We start from the raw sequence: 24,588 nt of genomic DNA on the forward strand, positions 1-24,588 counted from the left end.
CTCAGCTCCTTTGAGGTATTAACATACTATCCTTAACAGCTCTGATCACTTGGGCAAGAGCAAGCAAAAATCAATGCAAATAAAATCAAGTCTGAACATCTAAAGCAACGAAGCACAAAACAGATGGCCTTGTTTGTCAGGTCAGGCTTTATATCTCCAGGACCAAAGAGAAGTAAGTGAGTTAATAACCAGCTGTCCTGACTGGGCTTCCTGACCTTAGGGCATTATTTAACCACTATGATGACACAGTGAATTACAAAGACTAAATGGACATATGAGCAGACAGGGAGCTCTGCAGGGCTCCCTGCCTACATGAAGGGCATTAAGAATCACTTCATATTAAGCAAAAGCAAAGCAGCTGCTAAGGTCAAAGAGCTTTGAAAAATATACAGAAAGCAGTGTGATACTATGAAGTTAAAGGGGGTGGTGGGAAGGCTCCACGTTAACAATTTGATTTTGTTTTAAAATGAAAATATTTGACCAATGAAGTTACTCCTCCCTCTATGTTCAGACCTGGTGATATCATGTACAATCATCAATGCAAAACTGTATAAAACATGAATGAAACCTATCCTTTGTCTCAAATCTCCAACCCCTGCTTAATAACATTAAGAAATAATCATCATAATATATCCTAAATGATCATCTTTAGAAGATGAAAAACTAGAACTTCTCCAGTTTCCTGGCCCAACTGAAAGAATTCTGAATGCAAGCCAATATACTCAAAGATACACTGTACCTTACACAGCATGGCAGAGATTTCAAGTAACAACTTTTAATCAATTTCTGAACATTCACTTAGTGCAAGGGCTCAAACAGACCAGAGTTCAAAGTCTGGCTTTGCCATTTAATGGGTTTTGCCATTTAGTGGGTTACTTTTGGCAGTTAGCTTACTTTCTTCATTTAAAAAAACAGAAATGACATCTATCTGATAGGGTGGTTATGAGGACTAAAATAGATAATTTGTGTAACATATCATGCTGCCAGGTGCACAGAGAGCACTCAATAAGGCCATTTATTTAATTAAAGGAGATTTGGTTATGTTAAATGATACATTATTACCATTTAAGATCCACAAGTCCCTGGAAGCTTGGAAAGAGAGCCTTCAAACAGAGGTTTATAAACAGAAGGAAACATTATACCAAACCAAGGTGAGGGAAACAAACACCTCAGCAGCAAGACAAAGGCACTCTTAACAATGAATTTCAGGGACTTCTCTAGCGGGCCAGTGGTTAAGACTCCATGCTCCCAGTACAGGGGTCACGGGTTTGATTCCTGATCGGGGAACTAAGATCACGCATGCCGCAAGCTGTGGTCAAAAATTAAAACAAACAAACCAAAAAAACCAATGAACTTCATACAGTGAAGGGTAGTCCTCACGCGAAGGAAGCTGCTCAGAAGTGAAAGTCTGGTAGCCATGTCAATAGACACTAAAGGCGGATTCTTTATAACTAAAGAACAAAGGATACTTAAATGGTTCTCAAAACTGAAAAGACACGGTGTATTCAGTAGAACAAGATGAAGTCATTTTAAGATGGTAAAAACTGGAGGCTTCTATGAAGAATTTTATTATTATTATTATTTTATTTATTTATTTATTTATTTATTTATTTATTTATTTATTGCTGTGTTGGGTCTTCATTGCTGCGCGCAGGCTTTCTCAAGTTGCGGTAAATGGGGGCTACCCTTTGTTGCAGTGCATGGGCTTCTCATTGCGGTGGCTTCTCTTGTTGCACAGCATGGGCTCTAGGCGCACGGGCTTCGGCAGTTGTGATTCACGGGCTCTAGAGCACAGGCTCAGTAGTTGCGGCACACGGGCTTAGTTGCTCCACGGCATGTGGGATCTTCCCACATCAGGGCTCGAACCTGTGTCCCCTGCATTGGCAGGCGGATTCTTAACCACTGCGCCACCAGAGAAGCCCGAGGAAGTCTTTTATAATGCATTTTTTAAAAAGATATATTCTATTTACTAATAGACATCTGAATGTCCAAGTAGCTTTGCCTCTAACCCTATGGATTTTAATTGGGAGTCTCTCAAATTTTCAAGGTAACGTATATCCCAGTCTAAGGCAACTGGTAGAACAAAGATGCTTCATTACGAGTACCACTTACCTACTACTTAACCAGCCCATCTTTGTTAAAAAGACCTCAAAGTCTCTAATCATTTTCTTTCAAAATATATTTTTTAAATCATGCTATTTAGACATTTAAAAAGTAAGCTTATAGATATGTCTATTAAACCAGTCTCCCATCAGAAAGCAAATAAGATAACAAAAGCAAAAAACACTGTATCATTTGTACTTAATTATATTAGATGTCTAAGGTGTTTTATCTGGAAAATGGCATTTATATACAATCAAATAGCAACTTCTGGATTGGACAACTTCTGCTACAAAAGAGGAAAAGAAATATAAACAACTAGAGTTTCACCAAACCAAGTTTTATTCATCAGTTTCCTATCATTCATTTAACATACGAATTTAGTACGATACCAATAAACACAATAGATAAAAATCCCTGCTTTCATGGAGCTTACTTTCTAACGGAAGAAGAAACCTAGTAGGGTATTTTTCAGGAACAAATTTTATTTTGATTGATTTGAGTAAAAGCTTACTAAGAGAACATTAAAACTAAATAGTATGGATTTTGACTGACATAAATACATTCTAAATAACAGCACTTTATCTTGAAGGAACTCCACTTAGCCTGCAGCTAAAACTAATTGGTGCCTAACAGTTTTTTGTATGATCACATTTAACCATTACACCAACTTTATGTGGTTATTATTATTCCCATTTTCCAGAAGAAAACAAGGTTTCATTAATTTGCCCAAGAGCACACAGTTAGTGGCAGAAGCAGAATTCTTAACCACTAACCAATTAGTCCCATTCATTCATTCAATAACATTTACTGGGGGCCTTCCACTGAATAAGAATGATGGGAGACTCTGAAGATACACGATATCTGCCCTCACCTAGCTTACATGTTAGTACAGGAGACCAAAAACAAACAAGTAAACAAACAGATATACAAAACATATGAAGTATCAAGAAGAAAAGAAACACAGGAAAGTTGAAGAGAAAAGGATGGTCAGTGAAGACCTCTCTGAGGAAGTCACATTAAGCCCAGACTGGAAGGATAAAGAAAGAACTAGCTACGAACAAATGAAGGAAGGATGAACATTCTAGGAAACTGCATTGGCAAAATCTCTGAGCAGGAATAACTTTAGCACTGAACTAAGAACTGAAAGGAGGCTGGTATGGCCAGAACATGCTCTGCAAGTGAGAGAATGCCTTTCTCTCTTTCACCAACATTTCACCTCATTACTAAAGGCCAAATCACAGAGCACCTTACAGGCAGGGGGAACCATAATTTACTATCCAAACTAGATCATTTTTGACAGTAAAAGGGAGCTCTATTAATAATATTATGCTAAGACAATAACCAAGGCGGTCAAAAGCAGACTAGGACAGATGGTCATCCTACTTACAGGACTTGGTAAATAGCATGGTTTTTATTATATAATGCAATGAGAACCATTTAAAGGGTTTTTTTTGTTGTTTTTTGTTCTATTTATTTATTTATTTATTTATGGCTGTGTTGGGTCTTCGTTTCTGTGCGAGGGCTTTCTCTAGTTGCGGCGAGCGGGGGCCACTCTTCATCGCGGTGCGCGGGCCTCTCATTATCACGGCCTCTCTTGTTGCGGAGCACAGGCTCCAGACGCGCAGGCTCGGTAATTGTGGCTCACGGGCCCAGTTGCTCCACCGCATGCGGGATCCTCCCAGACCAGGGCTTGAACCCGTGTCCCCTGCACTGGCAGGCAGACTCTCAACCACTGCGCCACCAGGGAAGCCCCATTTAAAGGGTTTTAAGCAGGGGAGTGACATGATCTCATATATATGTTAAGAAAATCACTCCTAATACTTTATATGAAAAAAAAATCTTTTAAGGAACAGATTGAAGGGGGGTAAGAATGGACATAGGAAGCCCAGTTAAAAGGCCGGTGCTGTTTTGAGTATGAGATGATATTCTGGACTAGGCTGGTAGCAGTAAAGAGGAAACAGAATCAGCAGGTTTGCTGATAGTTCAGTTGGAGAGGTGAGAGGGAGAAATGAAGCACAAATCCTAGTTTTCTGGCTTTGGCAGCTATATGGATGGCACTACTATTTTGAAAAGGGAAAGACTGCCTTTTAAGAATCTCTTTTTTCTTTGGACTCAACAGGGTATTGACTTAGAGACAATGTGTATATTGGACCTTTTTTCAAATCCAGGTCAAAGTCCAAGAGCTCATGGTAGGTACTGCAGAGTGAGGACCATATTACTTACAGTCTTGCTACTGCCTCTGCAGGCCCATTTTTTTCTCACAAACATCAGAAGAATCAAAGCCCTCAGCTAAGTTCACCAATTCTTAGAACCTTAAGTATATTTTAAATCACATAACCTCTACCCAAATCTAATTCCTCCCAATGTAATATGATAAAATTCATTAGATTTAAAAACACTTTTATGAGTTATAGCACCTGGTTCAGCAAATTCAAAACAAAGAAGTGATAGTGAGCTACAGTAACATATTAAAGTGATATATAAAGTGTTAACAAACTACTCTGATATATTAAACTTTTTAAAGTGTGGCTACTCTATTGGACAGTGCTGATACTGAAGATTTCCGTTTCACAGAAAGATCTATTAATGCTATTCTAGAGTCTCTAATATGGAAGACTATTAATGGGAAATCATATATAACTAAGCAATAGCTTCTCCCAAGCCATGTGGATACCTGGTTGATTTCCAAAAATACCCACTGGATTATCTAAAGCCTGTTAGATATTTTAAAGCAGTCATATTCTATCATATAACACAGAAGTTAATCCATTTAGAGGAAATCAGATAGCAGGAGCGCTCAGGATTAAAACAATCCACGTGCTACCTTTATGGGGTACTTTTGGTAGAAGAGTAAATATGAGCCTTAACAGCATAGTGGGAGTGCTGGATTGAAACAAGAGATGCTTTTGGCTTCACCCACATTATTCTGGTGACAAACCCTTCCTAGTAATGGCTGAGAACCTGTTTAATGCCTGGTTGTTAAGATACCTGCTTATGTTGGGCTCTAGGGAGTTAACATTTGCACATACCAGACAGGGTGTTAACATGAGGTTGGCAGATGATCTACTCTCACTCCTACATTAAAGGCTTAGGAGGTTTTGAAGATGTGCAAATCAAGGTGGGTTATGGATGATTCACTCTGTTCAACATCAGCGGGGAAGAGGCCAAGGCCATCAATCAGATCTGAGATAAGGGAAATATTTTGGTCTAATTGTCTATTTTTATAGGGCTTATGCTTTGTTCCAAAAATAGATAGGTAAGAACCAGGATATATATATATTTTAAAATCAAATAAACATACTGGTAAAGCTTTTAATTGCTCCTCTACCCACTGGAATCAGAACCTCCTTCATTAAAATGAAATTTTAATATGGGGAGAAAAGGGCATTTGAAAGGGACAGAATCGTGAAAAGTCTACTGCCTGGTAATATTAAAATGAATACTTCCCATTCATTGATGCTCTACAAGGGAAGAAGAAGAAGAAAATGTAACAGCAATTTGAGACCCTATCGTATATTGTACAATACTAGGTTCTTTCACATACTTTATTCCACTGATTCCTCACAACCTGAGAGATGGGTATTTTTATCCCCATTTTACAAATGAGGAAAGCTAGACCTAACAGGTCAAACAACTTTTTTTTTTTTTTTTTTTTTGCCCATGCCACGCAGCTTGTGGGATCTTAGTTTCCCAACCAGGGATCGAACCTGGGCCCTCAGAAGTGAAAGTGCAGAGTCCTAACCAGTGGACCGCCGGGAAATTCCCCAAACTTCACATACTTGGTAAGAAATACAATCTACTAAGCCAATGCTTCTCCAAGTGTGGTCTACAAATTGTTATTGGTATGCAAGGTTTGATCAAATTGAACAGTGAAGTTAAACATAGCAATTTTTGCCTCTATAAGTTTACTCATTCACTTGCAGATGCCTAAAATTTCCTTGGAGTGGTACTATTTGTATTTAAACATGTCTATCAGAAAATATGTCCAATAGATACAATTTGCTCATCCTAGAGATATGGTCTAAGTTTTCCAGAAAAACAGCAGTTTAGCATTTTCTTCTCCCCCTGCAATTGCTTGTACAATGGAGAAGGCTGGGGCACAGCAGCAAATGTATATGGAGTTTATTTTGCTAAGTCATTTATATTTATCAAGCTTATCATTAATTTTTGAATTGACAATATGCTTGTCAATAACTCTGGGTGACCAAATATTGCCATATATATATATATGAATTTTAAAAGGGAACTTTCCAATATAGTCAAGAGTTATATGAGGAGCTATTCATGGGAAAATAACTTCTCAAAACAAATTAGCAATGTTAAGAAATTTTTAAGAAAAAATTTCCAAAGCTAGAGATTTTTCACACAGGAATTAGGCCTCCATGTGTCTATTGGACCAAGTACAGAGCACAAGGGGATCATTTGGTGAATGATCCCGCCTTTAAGTATAACCCACTTTTCATGTTTATATATCTATTAAAAAAAAAACACTGAAAATCATAGTCTTTGCAGAGACATAAATGGGTGTATATTTTGTAAACCTACTGTTTTTCAGCAATTCAGTTTAATATGATGTTAATAATTACCATCTAAGTAAACTTCTTGGATGGTAATTCAATTCATTTCCATTTCTTCTTTTATTGTTTCCTCTACTTCAACCTTTTCATTTGTTAAGTCTTAATATCTTGCCCAAATATAATTAAAATAAAGTAACACTAAAAGCATTTTAACTGCCAATGAGTAACGAAACTTGTGAAAACTTGCAGGTACAAAGGAGTGCATGAGAAAAATGAATATGCAGTCAGACGCATAATTGTTTCCCAACAGGTTTGTTCAAGTTCACAATTATAAAAACTGAAAATAGACCTTTAAAAAGTTAGTTGTAAAAATGTCTATTTTAAGTGTCTTTCTAGGAGTTTGTTCAGTTAGAACAGTTTTAAACACTGATCATGACATTCTTTACCCATTGCTGTGCAAAATTCTACTGTAGCAGACATCTTCTGCAAATGCCCAAGAAGAAATATTATCCTTTCAATAACTCTTTATTATGAAGATAGAAAGTTTAAAGACTTTGGAAATACAGATATAAAGGCTCTATGTTTCAGAAATCATCTGGGTATACTACACATACATGAGATTAATACATTTTAGAAAATTTCTCTCTTCACATATGTGTGAATTTAAAAATATAATCATGTATTAGAAAGCACATACATGTATATACATGTTAATTTAAATATATTTAAGTTAATTATGCTGAACATATTGAGGGACAGGGAAAGATGTAAAAGTGGATAGTCTCAAACTTCAAGAAATATTAGCAGATACTTACAATATGCAAAAGTTTTAACACGTCCACAAACCTGTAAAAAACAGCAATGAGACATGTTTTAAATGAGTCAATGGGGAAACAAATAGTCTTCTGAATTGGAAACTGGATACCTACACTTTCTCTGAGCTCATGATCTCCTTGGCAATATGATGGACTTTACTTTTCATTCCAGTATCTTCACCCTGTGATAAGAGTGCATTAAGAAAACATGAACTCATAGAAGGATAATGAAGATCAGCTTGGAGCTAGTCAGACATACATTCAAGCTCTGATACTTATAGGTTTCAATTAGAACACATTTCATACTATATAATGTCTCAGATGGCAAATGTGGAGGTTTAGATGTGGTTATTAAACCATGATACAGGATTTGCTGAGAGCAATCGGTAATCCTCACCATTATCAACAGTGGACTGATAGACTGCCCCAGGAGCCCCAGAGCCCTGGTGGGGCATACTGTCAATGGTTCAAAACTGAAGCCACATTCTGCAGCCACTGAAGCCTACAGATACCACATGATGTGAGTTCTTGGGGTGCACACAAGTAATTTAAGATTAGGAAAGATTCAATAGGCATGTATATGAGCACTTCACCCTTAGTAAAGCCACTCTTAAGTCAGGCAACTTAAGTGCCATCTGAAAAGTGCTCTTCACAGTCTATACCACACACATGCCAACATTATAGCCACAGGCACTCTCAACTTACTTAAAATCCCTTTTAGAAATATGCTCTTACAGTCAAGGCAGTTTTATTCTAAAGAGCTGAAAAGAATTTATTTTAGTATGTATTGTATGGTGTGAAAATTAAAAGCTCTAGCAGGGACAAAAAATGTACACTTTTGAAAAAAAGAGAGGTGATTATGAATGAGGTCTCAATATTTATGCGAGATTATTGTTGTAGTTGTTTTCATTTAAATACTGATAGAGCTGGCTTTGACTCCAGGGCAGTAGAGGAAAGGAGAGGAGTTTCTCTCCGTTTCTATTCTGGTGAAAGATCTGAACACTACATTTCCAGAGTGAAGGGCAAGAGAGTAAACAAGGAACAAGCAGTCATAAAATTTCAGGTATTACATGTAAGGTGAAAATTATGACTGCTGCCGTTAGAAGGAAAGTGCACTGATGTTTCTGTTGAAGAAATGTCAGATCTGGTTTTAGAAAGAGGCCTCTACATTCATGCTGGCATTGGCAATACCAGGACCCAGTTATCTTGTGCTGCACAGAGTGCAGTTGGACAAGGCAATGTCAAAATAAGGGTAAAAAGTGACCATGACAGTCCAGTAGTCAGTCACTAATAAAATGACAGGAAAAAAATAATGGTAGTGACTAATTCTTATTTATTTATTTAGGAAGTGAACTCTCAGATTATCTCAAAGTTTTACCCAATGTTTAAGTCTCTAAAAATAATAATAGTAACAGTGTGAAATAATAGTCTTCTTTTCTAAACTGAAATCATGGCTAGGATGCTAGCACATCTGCTTACCTGAGCATCGAGGAAAGGACTATCTTATTTCTTTTTTTTTTTTTTTCTTTTTTTTGTATCCATTTGCTTCCTCACACTGTCAGTCTTTCCCCATCCCCAGCAGGATAGAACAGTGCTGCGTGTGGTGGCCACGGGGGTGCCCCGCTCAGACAGCCCGTCAAGGGAACCTGCTGCAGGGAGCCAGGCTGACCGAGAGCCTCTAGCTGCTGCACATTCAGAGTCACCACAGCAAGAACATCAGGCCACGAGTCCCGGCAGGCTGCCCCCAGCAAGGATGACCAGGAAAGGGTACTAGAGCCAGGCCCCCCTGTCTGATGCAGACCCCTTAGCAGCCTGATCAAGACTTTCTCAGAACTGCCTTGGCCTGAGGCTGCTCTCCCCCCAGTCCCTCCTCCCCTCTCTCCTAGCACAGGCCACACCTGCAGGGAAGTCAAAGGCTTTTCCCACCACTCCTGCTTCCTCCCTCCCTCCCTCTTTCCCCTCACAGGCAATTGCCCCAGTAAGTCTCCTGCAAGTCCTGTTGCTGGTCTAACCTTCTTGGCATCTATGCCTAGGACACTGTAGGCAGTCAACAAGTACTGTGTGAACGCACAAACCTCTAGAAGGAGTGAGGCTGTGGAAAGCACATGAACTTTAAGTTGCAAGGATAGAAGTTTGGGTTCCTGCTCTGCCATACGTTATCTGTAACCTTAGGAAAGTTTCTGAGACCTGAGCCACAGCTTCATCATCTGTAAAATGAAGATAATACCACCTCTGGCAAGGGTTGTCAGGAGGATTAAACGAAATAGTTTACCTAAGTTCCCTAACAAAAGGTCTCATTAACAACTGTGAACTCATTCTGCTCCTACCATTTAATGTAGCTACTTCTAAGAATCCTTTACCTTTCCCCTTCACCAAACTAAATACAGCCCCAAATAATCCTATACTCCCACTGGTGAATCCCTTGTTCAATTGAGCCTAACTGATGAATAAACTTTATTTTCATTCTTGACTTGCCTATGAGAGGCTTAGTGTTTATTTTACTAGATTTTAGAAAGTGAAATCTCATTAGGGATAGGTATCTTAATACTCTGAAACTTAAGCTATTTCCCTAAAGCTTTAAGTAAAACATGCTTTAAAACAAACACACCAATATAAAATCTGAAACTGCAGTTCAGTACCAACTTCTTATGCCTGAGATTTTTAGAGCCCCTTTAAAAAATTTTTTAGGGGGCCTTCCCTGGTGGTCCAGTGGTTAAGAATCCACCTTTCAATGCAGGGGACATGGGTTCGATCCCTGGTGGGAACTAAGATCCCACATGGCGCAGGGCAACTAAGCCCCAGCACCGCAACTACAGAGCCCATATGCTCTGGAGCTTGCACACGACAACTAGAGAGGAGCCCACGCACCGCAAGGAAAGATCCCACGTGCCGCAGCTAAGACCTGACACAGCCAAAAATAAATAAATAAATAAAATTTTTTAGGACTTCCCTGGCAGTCCAGCGGTTAAGACTCTGCGCTTCCATTGCAGGGGACACAGGACCCATCCCTGGTCGGGAGCTAAGATCCCACATGCTGTGTGGCCTGGCTCAGCCAAAAAAAAAAAAATTATTTTTTTAAGTTTGTAGCCTTCTGGATTATGGTGTTTTCCAAGAAGATACAGTACACAGTGACTTGGTGTAGATTTCAGTTTAGCAGTTTTTAGAAAAAGACTTAAGCATGATAATGTATGCACTTGAATATGCATCCTATTTTAAAAAGCCTCCAGGCGGATAAACTAAATTATTAGTGGTAGTCACTCACAGTGGGGCAGGATTAGGAGGTGTGAGGATGAGGGAATCTTTTGTATGCTTCAGTTTTTACAGGACTGGCTACGTAAGTTGCAGGTCTGATGCAAAGTGAAATGTAGGCATCTTGTTCAAAATTATTAAGAATATCAAGATCGGGCTTCCCTGGTGGCGCAGTGGTTGAGAATCTGCCTGCCAATGCAGGAGACACGGGTTCGGGCCCTGGTCTGGGAAGATCCCACATGCCACGGAGCAACTAAGCCCGTGAGCCACTATTACTGATAAATAAATTAAAAAAAAAAAAAAAAAAAAAAGAATATCAAGATTGTGACAGTAGAGCATTAAATGAAGTGAGGGCCCTGTGTGACTGTACAGGTTGCTGGCTCATGACGCCTCCCCCAAGCCTTTATAATTTTTATTAACCTTATTTTTTATTGAGGTATAGTTGATTTACAATATTATATTAGCTTCAGGTGTATAACATAGTGATTCAAAATTTTTATAGATTATACTCAATTTAAAGGAATTATAAAATATTGACTATATCCCCTGTGCTGTGCAATATATCCCTGTAGCTTATTTATTTTGTACATAGTAGTTTGTGCCTCTTAATCCCCTACCCCTATCTTGCCTTACTTCATTATTTGGAAAAAAAATTGTTTTTACCTGCTTCCAGAATTTCAGTGTCAGAACCAATGTATAAAAATAGATGCAGTTTAATGAAAGGATGCTCAACATCACTAATCATTAGAGAAATGCAAATCAAAACTACAATGAGGTATCACCTCACACCAGTCAGAATGGCCATCATCAAAAAATCTACAAACAATAAATGCTGGAGAGGGTGTGGAGAAAAGGGAACCCTCTTGCACTGTTGGTAGGAATGTAAATTGATACAGCCACTATGGAGAACAGTATGGAGGTTCCTTAAAAAACTAAAAATAGAACTTCCATATGACCCAGCAATTCCAATACCCTGAGAAAACCATAATTCAAAAAGAGTCATATACCACAATGTTCACTGCAGCACTATTTACAATAGCCAGCACACGGAAGCAACCTAAGTGTCCATCAACAGATGAATGGATAAAGAAGATGTGGCACATATATACAATGGAATATTACTCAGCCATAAAAAGAAATGAAATTGAGTTATTTGTAGTGAGGTGGATGGACCTAGAGCCTGTCATACAGAGTGAAGTAACTCAGAAAGAGAAAAACAAATACCGTATGCTAACACATATATATGGAATCTAAAAAAAAAGGTTCTGAAGAACCTAGGGGCAGGACAGGAATAAAGATGCAGATGTAAAGAATGGACTTGAGGACACGGGGAGGGGGAAGGGTAAACTGGGACGAAGTGAGAGAGTGGCATTGACATATATACACTACCAAACATGAAATAGATAGCTAGTGGGAAGCAGCCACACAGCACAGGGAGATCAGCACGGTGTTCTGTGTCCACCTAGAGGGGTGGGATAGGGAGGGTGGGAGGGAGATGCAAGAGGGAGGAGAAATAGGGATATATGCATATGTATAAGCTGATTCACTTTGTTATACAGCAAAAACTAATACATTGTAAAGCAATTATAACATTGTAAAGCAATTATACTCCAATAAAGGTGTTAAGAAAAAGTTATTATTAAAAAGAAATAGATGCAGTTTAACAATGAATGAAGCTCTTCTGAAAATTACAGTTTAATGATTTTTTAAAAGTATGTCTGTTTATGTTCTGTATACATTAAAACACTTTTATTAACTTAAAGCATTGGTGACATTTAAATGAGTAAATAGGAAGAGGATTCCTCAAGGTTTTACACCATGTTAAAATTTAGGTTTTTTTAATTATAATCATTGCTATTCTCATAAGAAGTCACACAGATATAGATATAAGAAATATAAGAACTTTATTTTTAGATTCTTTTTTTTAGTGTATCGAAAACCACTGAATCGAACATGGTAGTAGAAGTCCTGGAAGTGAAGGAGATGAAACACAAGGAATATATAAAGTCAGAATTGGACCAAGAGCAGAATCCCAAAGAACACCCATTTAAAACAGGGATTTGCCAAGCTTCAAAGTTGATTATTAGCAGAGTTGGGACGAGAACACAGATTTCCCAATATCTAACCCAGAAATTCTATTACACACTGAATCTCTCTTCATTATCTGCTGCTAATCATGGCATGTCCCTACAAACATTCACTGCTAAACATATACCCACGTATATCTCCTCTCCTCTCCCCTCAAGATTTTACAAATCCAAACATTCTGCAATATTTGGTTTAAATCTTTTTATGAAACAAATTATTATATATAACATTTAAGTTCCCCTCCTTCTCCAGGAGTAAACACTAACCTCACAGTGTGCATTTGTCGCTTCCATGTTTTCATATTTTACTACAGAAGAATTTACATACAATATCAAGAAATCCTAACCCTCCATCAGAATATAGGTATTGTCATCCAAAAAATATTCAAAGTAAGCTATGAAATCAACTACTTACAAAAATAATCTTATTTTTTTTTGGCCGTGCCGCACGTCATGCGGGATCTTAGTTTCTTGACCAGGGGTTGAACCCGTGCCCCTGCATTGGAAGCACGCAGTCTTAACAACTAGACTGCCAGGGATGTCCCCAAAAATAATCTTTAAAGAACAATCAGTTATTAATTCAGAGTGAGTAACAGTCTGGTCTAATTAGCCTTGCTACTTGACTTTAGCTCTATTTTTTAAAGGGACAATTAGATAGATGAATTTTACCCCTATCCCCCATTCATTCCTCTTTTCTAAGACAGGCTGTTGAATGATTGCTACTAAAACGTTGGATAAGTTCTGCTCAACTGAACAACTCCATTCACTTACCTTTTAAATGACATGTAGATAACATTCCTCAGGAAGCAGTCCTAAGCACAGCCTGATCTTAAAGGCCATGTATCAGTCATGCACTAATAACCATGACTATGTATGCCATACATGTATACACACACAGATAACTGTTATTTTGAAAAATATTTTAGCAAATCAATGCTTTCTAACTATTATAATGATTTCTCTATGTCGTCTGTAGCTAGGAAGGAAGTTTAAGATTTGTAAAATACAGTATGTCTTTTAAAAATTAGAAAGCCAGAAGAACTGCATTAAAAATTAAAAACAGAGACCTAAACCACCGAAAGAACTGAAGCCTTGGTACTGCACGCTCCATTTTCAAATGATGTGAGGTTCCTTAAAGGTCAAGAGGAGGTTTTATTACTAGCTCTAAATAAATCTAGGCACACTACAGGTGCTGAAACATTTAATAAGTAGAACCACTTAAAATGTGTATCAGCTCTATCCAAAATTTTCAAGTAGATGTACCTTATTTTTGGCATCTACCTTTTATTTCCTTTCCTCTTTTTATCACTCTCCCCTTGTTAAGACTCTACTCTGAACCTTTTTTTTCCCCCCTCTTCAGGACCTTGCTCTGCCGGGGCCTGGGTTAAAGAGAATTGTGCAGAGTGACTCCATAATAATGTTATCCCTAGGCAGATATTATAGCAGGGGACAACAATACTTTAACTTAGGAGAACAACTATGGTGGGCCTGACATTCCTCCTTTGTAAAATTAGAGTGTTGAACTTTCAACCTTAAAATTCTGATATTTAAACATTAAATATCTCAGATCTCAGGTGTTGCATGGCAAGTCAGTGAGACAAAGGGTGACAGTGATTCAGAGGCAGCACTGGGAATGGTGACTATAAAGTATGTGTTTCTTTTCTAGAAGCTGAGATTATAAATTTTGGGGAAAAAATGGTAGGTACTGGCATAAAGACAGATGTGTAGATCAATAGGAAAAAAATTGAGAGAAGTAAACCCTTAAATTTATGGTCAATGGATTTTTTTTAACTTCTTTTTTTAATGTATTTATTTATTTATTTGGTTGCCCCGGGTCTTAGTTGTGGCTTGCAGGCTCCTTAGTTGTGGCATGTGAACTCTTAGTTGTGGCATGCATGTGGGATCTAGTTCCCCAACCAGGGATCGAACTTGGGCTCCCTGCATTGGAAGCACGGAGTCTTAACCACTGCGCCACCAGGGAAGTCCCTGGTCAATGGATTTTTGACAAAGTTGTCAAGGCAATTCAATGGAAAGATAGTTGGGGTTTTTTTCTTTATTTTCAACAAATGGTTGAAAATTGCTGGAACAACTGGATATCCACAAGCAAAAAGATGAATTTATACTCTACCTGACACCATATACAAAAATTAACTGAAAATTTATCATAGAGTTAAATGTAAGAGCTAAAGTTATAAAGCTTCTAGAAGAAAATCTTGGGCTTCCCTGGTGGTGCAGTGGTTGAGAATCTGCCTGTCAATGTAGGGGACACGGGTTCGAGCCCTGGTCTGGGAAGATCCCACATGCCGCGTAGCAACTGGGCCTGTGAGCCACAACTACTGAGCCTGCGCGTCTGGAGCCTGTGCTCTGCAACAAGAGAGGCCGCGATAGTGAGAGGCCCGCGCACCGCGATGAAGAGTGGCCCCCGCTCGCAGCAACCAGAGGAAGCCCACGCACAGAGGCGAAGACCCAACACAGCCATAAATAAATAAATAAATAAATAAATTTATTAAAAAAAAAAAAAGAAAAAGAAAATCTTTGTGACTTTGGTTTAGGCTAACAGTTTTTAGATATAACACCAAAAGCATGATCCATAAAAAAAAATATATTGATAGACTGAACGTCATACGTTAAAATTTTTTATGCTTCAAAAGACACCATAAAGAAAATAAAAAGAGGACTTCCCTGGTGGTGCAGTGGTTAAGAATCCGCCTGCCAATGCAGGGGACACGGATTCGAGCCCTGGTCCAGGAAGATCCCACATGCTGCAGAGCAACTAAGCCTGTGCGCCACAACTACTGAGCCCACGCGCCACAACTACTAAAGCCTGTGCACCTAGACCCCGAGCTCTGCAACAAGAGAAGCCACCGCAGTGAGAAGCCCGCACACTGCAATGAAGAGTAGCCCCCACTCGCCGCAACTAGAGAAAGCCCATGCAGCAACAAAGACCTGACACAGCCAAAAATAAAATAAATAAAATAAATTTAAAAAAAAAAGAGAAGAAAAAGATAAGCCATAGGTGAGAAAAAATACTTGCAAATCATGAATTTTGTATCCAGAATACATAAAAAATTCTTATAATTCAATAAAACTCTGTTAAAAATGGGTAAAAGAGGTGAATAGACATTTCACTAAAGAAGATTTAAGAAGAGCCAAAAACTATATGAAAGATGTTTAACATAATTAGTCATCAGGGAAATGCATTAAAACCACAATGAGATATCACTTCATACCCACAGAATGGTATAATCAGAATTCAGAAAATAACGAGTATTGGTGAGTATATGGAGAAACTGGAACTTCATGGTAGCCCTTACTCACATATTGTGATTTAGGGTTTTAGCTGTCTCCTAATATCACTGAAGGCAGAGTTTATATTTCTTATCCTCCTTGTTATTCTGAGATCATTCCCAAAAGGAAGAATGTACCATTTTTACTCCATCATTTAAAAATCTGACATTAGTAATTCAATATCCATAATTTGATAGCAAGGTTAGTAGTAGAAAACAGCTCCACCGTCAGCTAATTCATTGCTCTACAGCTGTTTGAAAACATTACTGATCACTAGAACCACCAGGCAGCTCTTAAATTTCAGATTCCTAGGTAACTGTCTTGGAAATTCTGATTTCATAGTTCTGAAACGGGGCATGAAAGTAGATGTTAGAAGAGGAGATTAAAGATAAATAAGAGGGCTTCCCTGGTGGCGCAGTGGTTGAGAATCTGCCTGCTAATGCAGGGAACACGGGTTCGAGCCCTGGTCTGGGAAGATCCCACATGCCACGGAGCAACTAGGCCCGTGAGCCACAACTACTGAGCCTGCGCGTCTGGAGCCTGTGCGCTGCAACAAGAGAGGCCGCGACAGTGAGAGGCCCGCGCACCGCGATGAAGAGTGGCCCCTGCTCGCCGCAACTAGAGAAAGCCCTAGCACAGAAACGAAGACCCAACATAGCAATCAATCAATCAATAAATCAATAAATAAATCTTTAAAAAAAAAAAAAAAAAAAAAAAAAAAAAAAAGATAAATAAGAAATAGCTCCAGCCTTCAAGAAGTGAACAAGGGATCAAACCATATATACAAATAACTATGCATAAGGAAAACTATGAAATGTGCTGATATCTTGAAGGAGGGAAGGATCATAATCAGGGAGTGGTGTAATCATAATCAGGAAAAGATTCATAAAGAATAAAGCATTTTAGGGGCAGGACAGGAAAAAAGACACAGATGTAGAGAATGGACTTGAGGACACGGGGAGGGGGAAGGGTATGCTGGGACTAAGTGAGAGACTGGCATGGACTTATATACACTACCAAATGTAAAACAGATAGCTAGTGGGAAGCAGCCGCATAGCACAGGGAGATCAGCTCGGTGCTTTGTGTCCACCTAGAGGGGTGGGATAGGGAGAGTGGGAGGGAGAAGCAAGAGGCAGGAGATATGGGGATATATGTATATGTATAGCTGATTCCCTTTGTTATAAAGCAGAAACTAACACACCATTGTAAAGCAATTATACTCCAATAAAGATGTTAAAAAAAAAAAAAAAGAATAAAGCATTTGATGGCCTTCAGTCACTCGTTGCTAGGTACTGTATATACCTACTGACCAAAGCCAGAAACCTGGACTCTACTTTCTTCTCCACACTCTATGATCACAATTAAGTTATCAAGCCCTGTTGATTTGTGCTTCTGAATATTTTATTAATCCTTTCCTCTCCTTCCATATTGCCTCCTTATTTCTTGCCTACATTACTGCAGTAACCTAAGTGGCTTCCTTGCTCTAGATTTACCCCACTGTAACCCATTCTCTCCACGGCCACCAGAGTACTAGTTTCTAAAATGCAAATATAATCACATTAGTTCTCAGGTTGAGCTACATTAGCAGCTCCCTATCACCTATGGGCAACAAAGACTGAACTTTCTTTGCTATGTTTAGAAGACACTCCACAATGTGTCTAGTTATCTCCACTAGTTTCATTCCTACTCCTCCACACTGTGTATCCAGCCAAATTGCAACCACCACGTTGCAACTCCAAGTGTGCTCTGCCTTTACATGTCTGTCCTTCTGCTTCAACATCCCTCCTCACCACCTCCCCCTCTCCCAAAGATTTCTGCTTGTCATATTTCAACTCATCCTTTAAGGTGACAGGCACTCAAAGGATTCCTCCTTTATGAAGCCTGCCTTGATATTCTCTCCCTACCATCCCCAAATGACAATATTATTCTCTTTGTTTTTTAAATTTTTTTGGCCGCACCGCTCAGCATGCGGGATCTTAGTTCCCCAACCAGGGATTAAACCCACGCCCCTTGCAGTGGAACTGCAGAGTCTTTAACTGCTGGACTGCCAGGGAAGTCCCAAGATTATTCTCTTATTAGTGGAGAATTTTTAGGGCTTAACCCAGTGGATTGTGTTTATTTGCTGACACGTCTGAATTCTCTCTAGTCTGTAATCTTATTCACCCTTGCCCCCTTCTGTGCAGACCGCAGAGCCTGGTTCACTATGCACTTAAGATGCCTGAATAAGCAAGTGTACAAGGGTGGCTGCCACCTTCTCAGAATCTAAGACCAGAGCACATTGCTTTTGAATATGTGTTGAGTAACATGAATATGTAAACTGAAACAAACAAAAAGCTCATTATAGCTATTTCATCATGTAAAAGAGTAGGGTGTTGGACTAGACGATTAAGGCCTTTTGCAATTCTAAAATTCTAGGAGTCTGTGTATTCTATTGTCTACTTTACCTTTTAAAGTAGGAAGACTACAGAGCTAGAGAGGGACAGTCACTATCAGAAAATGATTCAGTGGATTACAACCATTTTCAAAATAGACAGAAAGTCAAAGATAACCAAAAACCAAAACAAAATAAAAAGCTCTATATTAACTTCAACTTGTAAGAACAACGATTCCGACCCAAGTCAAACAATGATGTAAAACTGCGAGAGAGAGGCCTTATTTGGTATCTTAACTTCTCAGTTAATGAAAGTCCTCACTTAAATTACAACGCATTTCAAAGGAGACTGCCTGTTAAATAAATGCATCTACCCAAAGTATACAGTCATGGAAGTTGAAACATGGGCCACAAATGAAATTACTTTGTCAAGGCCATAAAATAATTCAAACAAATTCCAAAACAGAACCTTTGATCTGAAATCCAGTTTTATGTTCCGATCTCCTGATAACAGCCCAGACCCAGCTTTGTAAATTCTTAACTCTGTTCTCTTCTTTTCATATTTGTTCACTACAAGTAAAATTCAGTGAAATTTATCCATTAGTTTTAAACAGAATTCATAAAAGGCCTCTGCTATATTACTCAAGAGCTCTACTAAAAAGCAAAAAACTGAACAACCATATCTGCCTGAGAAACATCTCCTTATCATCAAATTATCCCCAAAATGAGGTGACACATGATTAACTTTTAAAAAACAATATTCTCTTAGGTTTTCGCCTCTCTTCGTGAGGGTATATATCAGATGAGCTATTTTACAAAGAAAATTTGGGGGTAAAAAAGGCAGGGAAGTCAATATTTAGGAGGGGTGAACAGTGGTGAATATTCTAACCACAATGAAGCAGAATGAATAGATCTCATTTTTAAACAATCATTTATTAAGCACTGAAAGTAAAGATCAAAAAATATAAAATTAAAAACTTGGAGGAAAAAAAAAAATTAGCATGGCTATTCACCCCCACCCCAAATATGTTCCATCAACATCAGTCAGATTCTGGGGACTTCCCTGGTGGTCCAGTGGCTAAGACTCCATGCTCCCAATGCAGGGGGCCCGGGTTCGATTCCTGGTCAGGGAACTAGATCCTGCATGCCGCAACTAGGAGCCTGCATGCCACAACTAAAGATCCCTCAGGCTGCAACTAAAGATCCCGCAGGGTGCAACTAAAAGATCCCACGTGCCACAACTAAAGTTCCCGCATGCCTCAACTAAAGATCCTGTGTGCTGCAACTAAGACCCAGCGCAGCCAAATAAATAAATAAATATTTAAAAACAAACAAAAAAAATCATTCAGATTCTGGGGCTTATACCAAGTTATTAGCAGAGACAGATTTTGGTTAAAAACCTCAGTTCAGGAGGTTCCAAGGCAAGTTACTTAACCTGTTTTTAAAACTCCTTTTCTTCATGTGAAAAGGAGAAAAACAGTACATATGTTAGATCTATATCCTAGGATGATTTTGAAGATTAAATGTAATAACCTGCACATAGATAAGCACAGGCACACAGGTGTGGTGCAGCGGTAATTTTCTTCCTTTAATGGTGGTACTTTTATCTTTCCAGGAATAACTTTTTGAACATCAGCTTGCTTTTCCTTCACAAAGTTAAGACAAGGGCACAGCGGCACATGTTCTTTCTTTTCTCCTCCTACTAAGACTGAGTCTGGCACTTTCATGAGGGAATGTTACTGGCATCTAGACACGTAGCAGTGATATGCCCATTATATGTCCATGGAATATGGTACCTGTTATGGTTTGAACTATGTCCCTCCAAAATAAATGTTCAAGTCCTAACCCCCAGGACCTCAGAATGTGACCTTATTTGGAAACAGGGTTGTTTCAGATGTAATCAGTAAGTTAAAATGAGGTCATATTGGATTATGGTGGGTACCTAATCTAATCTGATTGTTGTCCTTATAAGAAGAGGAGACAGAGCCACACACACATGAAGGGAGCACACCATGTGACGATGGAGGCAGAGTTTGAAGTGCTGTAGCTATAAGCCAAGGACCTCCAAGGATTGCCGGCAAACCACAAGGAAGAAGAAAGAAAAGATTCTCCCTTATAGGTTTCAGAGAGAGCATGGCCTTGCCAACATGTTGATTTTGGAATTCTGACCTCCAGAACTGTTAAACAATAAATTTCTGTTTTCAAGCCACTCGGTTTGTGGTACTTTGTGACGACTTCCCTAGGAAACTAATACAACCTACCACAAACACAATTATAGAAGTATATTATACATTTTTTTAAAAATTTTATTTATTTTATTTATTTATTTTTGCCTGCATTGGGCCTTCGTTGCTGTGCAAGGGCTTTCTCTAGTTGCGGCGAGCGGGGGCTACTCTTGGTTGTGGTGTGCAGGCTTCTCATTGCGGTGGCTTCTCTTGTTGCGGAGCACGGGCTCTAGGGTGCACAGGCTTCAGTAGTTGTGGCACGCAGGCTCAGTAGTTGTGGCTTGTGGGCTCTAGAGCACACGGGCTTAGTTGCTCTGTGGCATGTGGGATCTTCCCGGACCAGGGCTCGAACCCGTGCCCCCTGCATTGGCAGGCAGATTCTTAACCACTGCACCACCAGGGAAGCCCTATACATGTTTAATGTGCATAAACTTTCTTGACTTACGAAGTGTTTTGGCAACTATTATCCTGTTTGAGCCTCAGAACGACATTATTGTCCCATTGTATAAATTGAGAAATTGAAAATCAAAGAAGTTATAAAAGAAGGTCTCTTCCTATGCTTCTACACCAAAGACTTCTTCTTTTAGAAACTGCTATCACCTTCTTTCCTTGAGTTATTAGTTGGCTAAAGCCACATTTGTGGCCTATCCTGGGCTGATGTACATAGGACTACATGATATGCATGACTCTGTACTAATCTTCCACTTAGCACTATCATTTCCCCTTTATCAGGATTTTTAATTTTCTTTAACAACTTTATTGAGATATAATTTGCATTCCATACAATATATTTTTGCACTTTTAAAGTGTATAATTCAATGGTTTTTAATATATTCAGGGTTGTGCAACCATCACCGCAATCTAACTTTAGAACATTTTCATCACTCCCCAAAAGAAACTAGTGGTTACTCCCAACTCCACGATCCAATACTTTACAGCATAGAGATGAAGTCTTGCAAGTAATAAATAACAAAAAGTCATTGAGTTCTTACCATGCGCTAGACAGTATTCCAAGACTGTACACACATCAACTAATTTAGTTGTCACAATTCTATGAGATAAGTACTATGTTTTTCCCCCTTTCCCAAAATAAGTACTATCTTTTTCTTCATAACATGGGGCTCTTTAGCCTAAAGAGGTTAAATAATTTGCCCAAGGTTACTCAGACCATAGGTGGTGGCACTAGAATTTAAAACTAGACAATTACACAACATGTGCCCTTCATTTAAGGCTGAAAATGAGTTTAAACAAAGCAAAAATATATTAAGCAGGAAGCATAATGGTTTGATAATTATGACATAGGAGTTAAGTGACATGGATTTTCTCTATGGCTTGATACTCTTGCTATATGAATCCTTTCAAATTCCATCCTCCTGTAACATTTTTAACACATTCTGGGGATATTGCTGATATACTAATTTTTTCCATTGTAATTATTTATTTATTCAAAGAATTATAATTTAAAATGAAATAGATACTCATATCAAACTAGAGAAACAATATAATGAACCCCCATGTATCTGTGACACATCTTAAATAATTACCAGTACATGGACAATCCTGCTTCATGTATACAGAAAACACACACATACTGGATTATTTCAAAGCAAATCCTGATGTACTGCTGACAGCAATCTTTATTCTATCCCTAAAAAGATTTGAATGAGTCTGAAATGCATCTAATGCCTTTCTTTCCAGTAGAATCACCGGCAGTTCAAGGAGCAATCCTAAAAGGGGTTTTTGTTTTCAAAAGAAAACCAACGGACATTACCAAAAATAATTTCTCAAAAATTACTAAATAATCTCGAAGCGATACATTCTTGGAAATATGAAAACATCTCAGGCACCACATTATAGCAGGAATTAAATTTGAACTAGAAAGAGGTTTTATAAGTTTAAAAAAACTAAAACTAAACTAAAAACTAAACTAAACTAAAAAACTAAGCAGGGATTTTATGCCTATCATGTTAATAAATATTACTTCTGAGTGTCCTGAGAGGCCAATAAACACAAAAGTAGAAATATTTAAATACCAACAACATACTTGTTTATCTTCCAGCAGGTCAGGCTCCCCTTTACTAGAAGCAGAGCTGACATTGTCTTCATCAGAACTGTTGATGACTTCCTCTTCATCTGAAGGAAGGTCACTAAGAGGAAGGTCCAAATCATTGTGTCCCTCCTGGGATGCTCCAGAACTGCTGCAATAGAAAGCATCTCATTAGTCACCTTTGAGAACAAGGAATGCTACCAAAAACAAATTGTGTGATGTAAGCAAGGCACACCTAAGGGATTTGGAGGGATGAAAAGAGTCAGATCAACAAAACTCTCCCTTCCCTTTCCCTATCTCAGTTGTCAAAAACCCAAATTACTTTTGGGTTTAAAATGGATCATCTTGAAAAACATGTATTTTTACAAAAAACTAGTGAATGTAACATAAAAGAAGCAGACTCACAGATACAGAGAACAAACTAGTGGTTACTAGTGGCAGAGGGCAGGTACAATATATTGGGTGTAAGATAGACTCAAACGTATTATACAACATGGGGAATATAGCCAAATGTTTTGTAGTAACTGTAGATGGAAAGTGACCTTTAAAAATTATATAATTTTTTAAAAATTATTTATTTATTTATTTATTTTTGGCTGTGTTGGGTCTTCGTTTCTGTGTGAGGGCTTTCTCTAGTTGCAGCAAGCGGGGGCCACTCTTCATGGCGGTGCGTGGGCCTCTATCGTGGCCTCTCCTGTTGCGGAGCACAGGCTCCAGACGCGCAGGCTCAGTAGTTGTGGCTCATGGGCCTAGTTGCTCCGCGGCATATGGGACCTTCCCAGACCAGGGCTCGAACCTGTGTCCCCTGCATTAGCAGGCAGATTCTCAACCACTGTGCCACCAGGGAAGCCAAAAATTATATAAATTTTAAAAATTAAAAAAAACCAACATGTATTTCTGTGATAGGAAGGTGGGTAAGGAGCAAGTTTCCCAGCTGCCCCCATCCTATCCCTTAACTCTAGACAATCAGGTCTCTACTAGCACAAACCAAAAAGCCTCACAGGAGGTGAGCTGGGTTACCAACCATGTTCACGTTCCAACATTAGAAGAGGTGCTGTTTCTTTGGGCCTCAGTGGTTTGCTTTTGTTTTTTTTTTTAAAAAGCAAGTAACAAATCTACAAGGACTGGGAGGTAATGATGATGATCACAATGTACTATTGTGGACATGTGCCCACCTCTCTGGTTATCGCCAATTGCTTTTCATGTAACCACATCACAAGACGTGGGAAGGAATGAGGATGGGCACAAATTCTCCAGCTTACTCCAGACCGGCTAAATCAGAAACCCTAGAGGTGCAGGACCCCTAAGGGATACAGGCTAAAGTTTGAAAACCCCTGTACCAGGCCATTTACCAACTGCTTCTCGCCAGCCTGTCATCAACAACATTTCTCAGATCTAACATTTTTTAGATCTCTTGAATCTAAAAGCCACTGTTGCAGTCCAATCTGTGGGGGGAAATTCCATAGGAAAGTTCCCAAGAAAGGCAACAGAAATAATTCTTTCTAGATTTAGTTGTAAAGAGTCAGGAACAAATTGCCTGTAGCAACTGCTTTCCTGTCTGCAGTCAACAAGAATACCTGCAGAGGACTTCCCTGGTGGCGCTGTGGTTAATAATCCGCCTGCCAATGCAGGGGACACAGGTTTGAGCCCTGGGCCGGGAAGATCCCACATGCTGCGGAGCAATGAAGCCCATGTGCCACAACTACTGAGCCTGCACTCTAGAGCCCGTGAGTCACAACTACTGAGCCCACGTGCCACAACTGCTGAAGCCCACGCACCTAGAGCCTGTGCTCCACAACAAGAGAAGCCACCGCAATGAGAAGCCCGTGCACCGCAACGAAGAGTAGCCCCTGCTCGCTGCAACTAGAGAAAGCCTGTTCGCAGCA

The 24,588-nt window shown here is 39.0% G+C and overlaps 1 protein-coding gene across 2 annotated transcripts in view; it reads right to left on the minus strand.

Annotated features, from left to right (window-relative positions):
* The window catches only part of FGD6 (FYVE, RhoGEF and PH domain containing 6), a 112,678-nt gene that overhangs the window by 48,961 nt on the left and 39,129 nt on the right, over positions 1-24,588 (minus strand). The window contains exons 3-5 of one of the 2 annotated variants that reach the window (XM_036867176.1): positions 22,700-22,853; positions 7,550-7,617; positions 7,436-7,466 (exon numbers count right to left, since the gene is read on the minus strand). In XM_036867176.1, the coding sequence (XP_036723071.1) occupies positions 7,436-7,466; positions 7,550-7,617; positions 22,700-22,853 (253 nt within the window). The remainder of the gene's footprint in view (positions 1-7,435; positions 7,467-7,549; positions 7,618-22,699; positions 22,854-24,588) is intronic. The other variant, XM_036867177.1, reaches the window with a different exon arrangement.

The sequence above is a fragment of the Balaenoptera musculus genome, chromosome 10 (genome assembly GCF_009873245.2).
Source record: "Balaenoptera musculus isolate JJ_BM4_2016_0621 chromosome 10, mBalMus1.pri.v3, whole genome shotgun sequence".
NCBI lineage: Eukaryota > Metazoa > Chordata > Mammalia > Artiodactyla > Balaenopteridae > Balaenoptera > Balaenoptera musculus.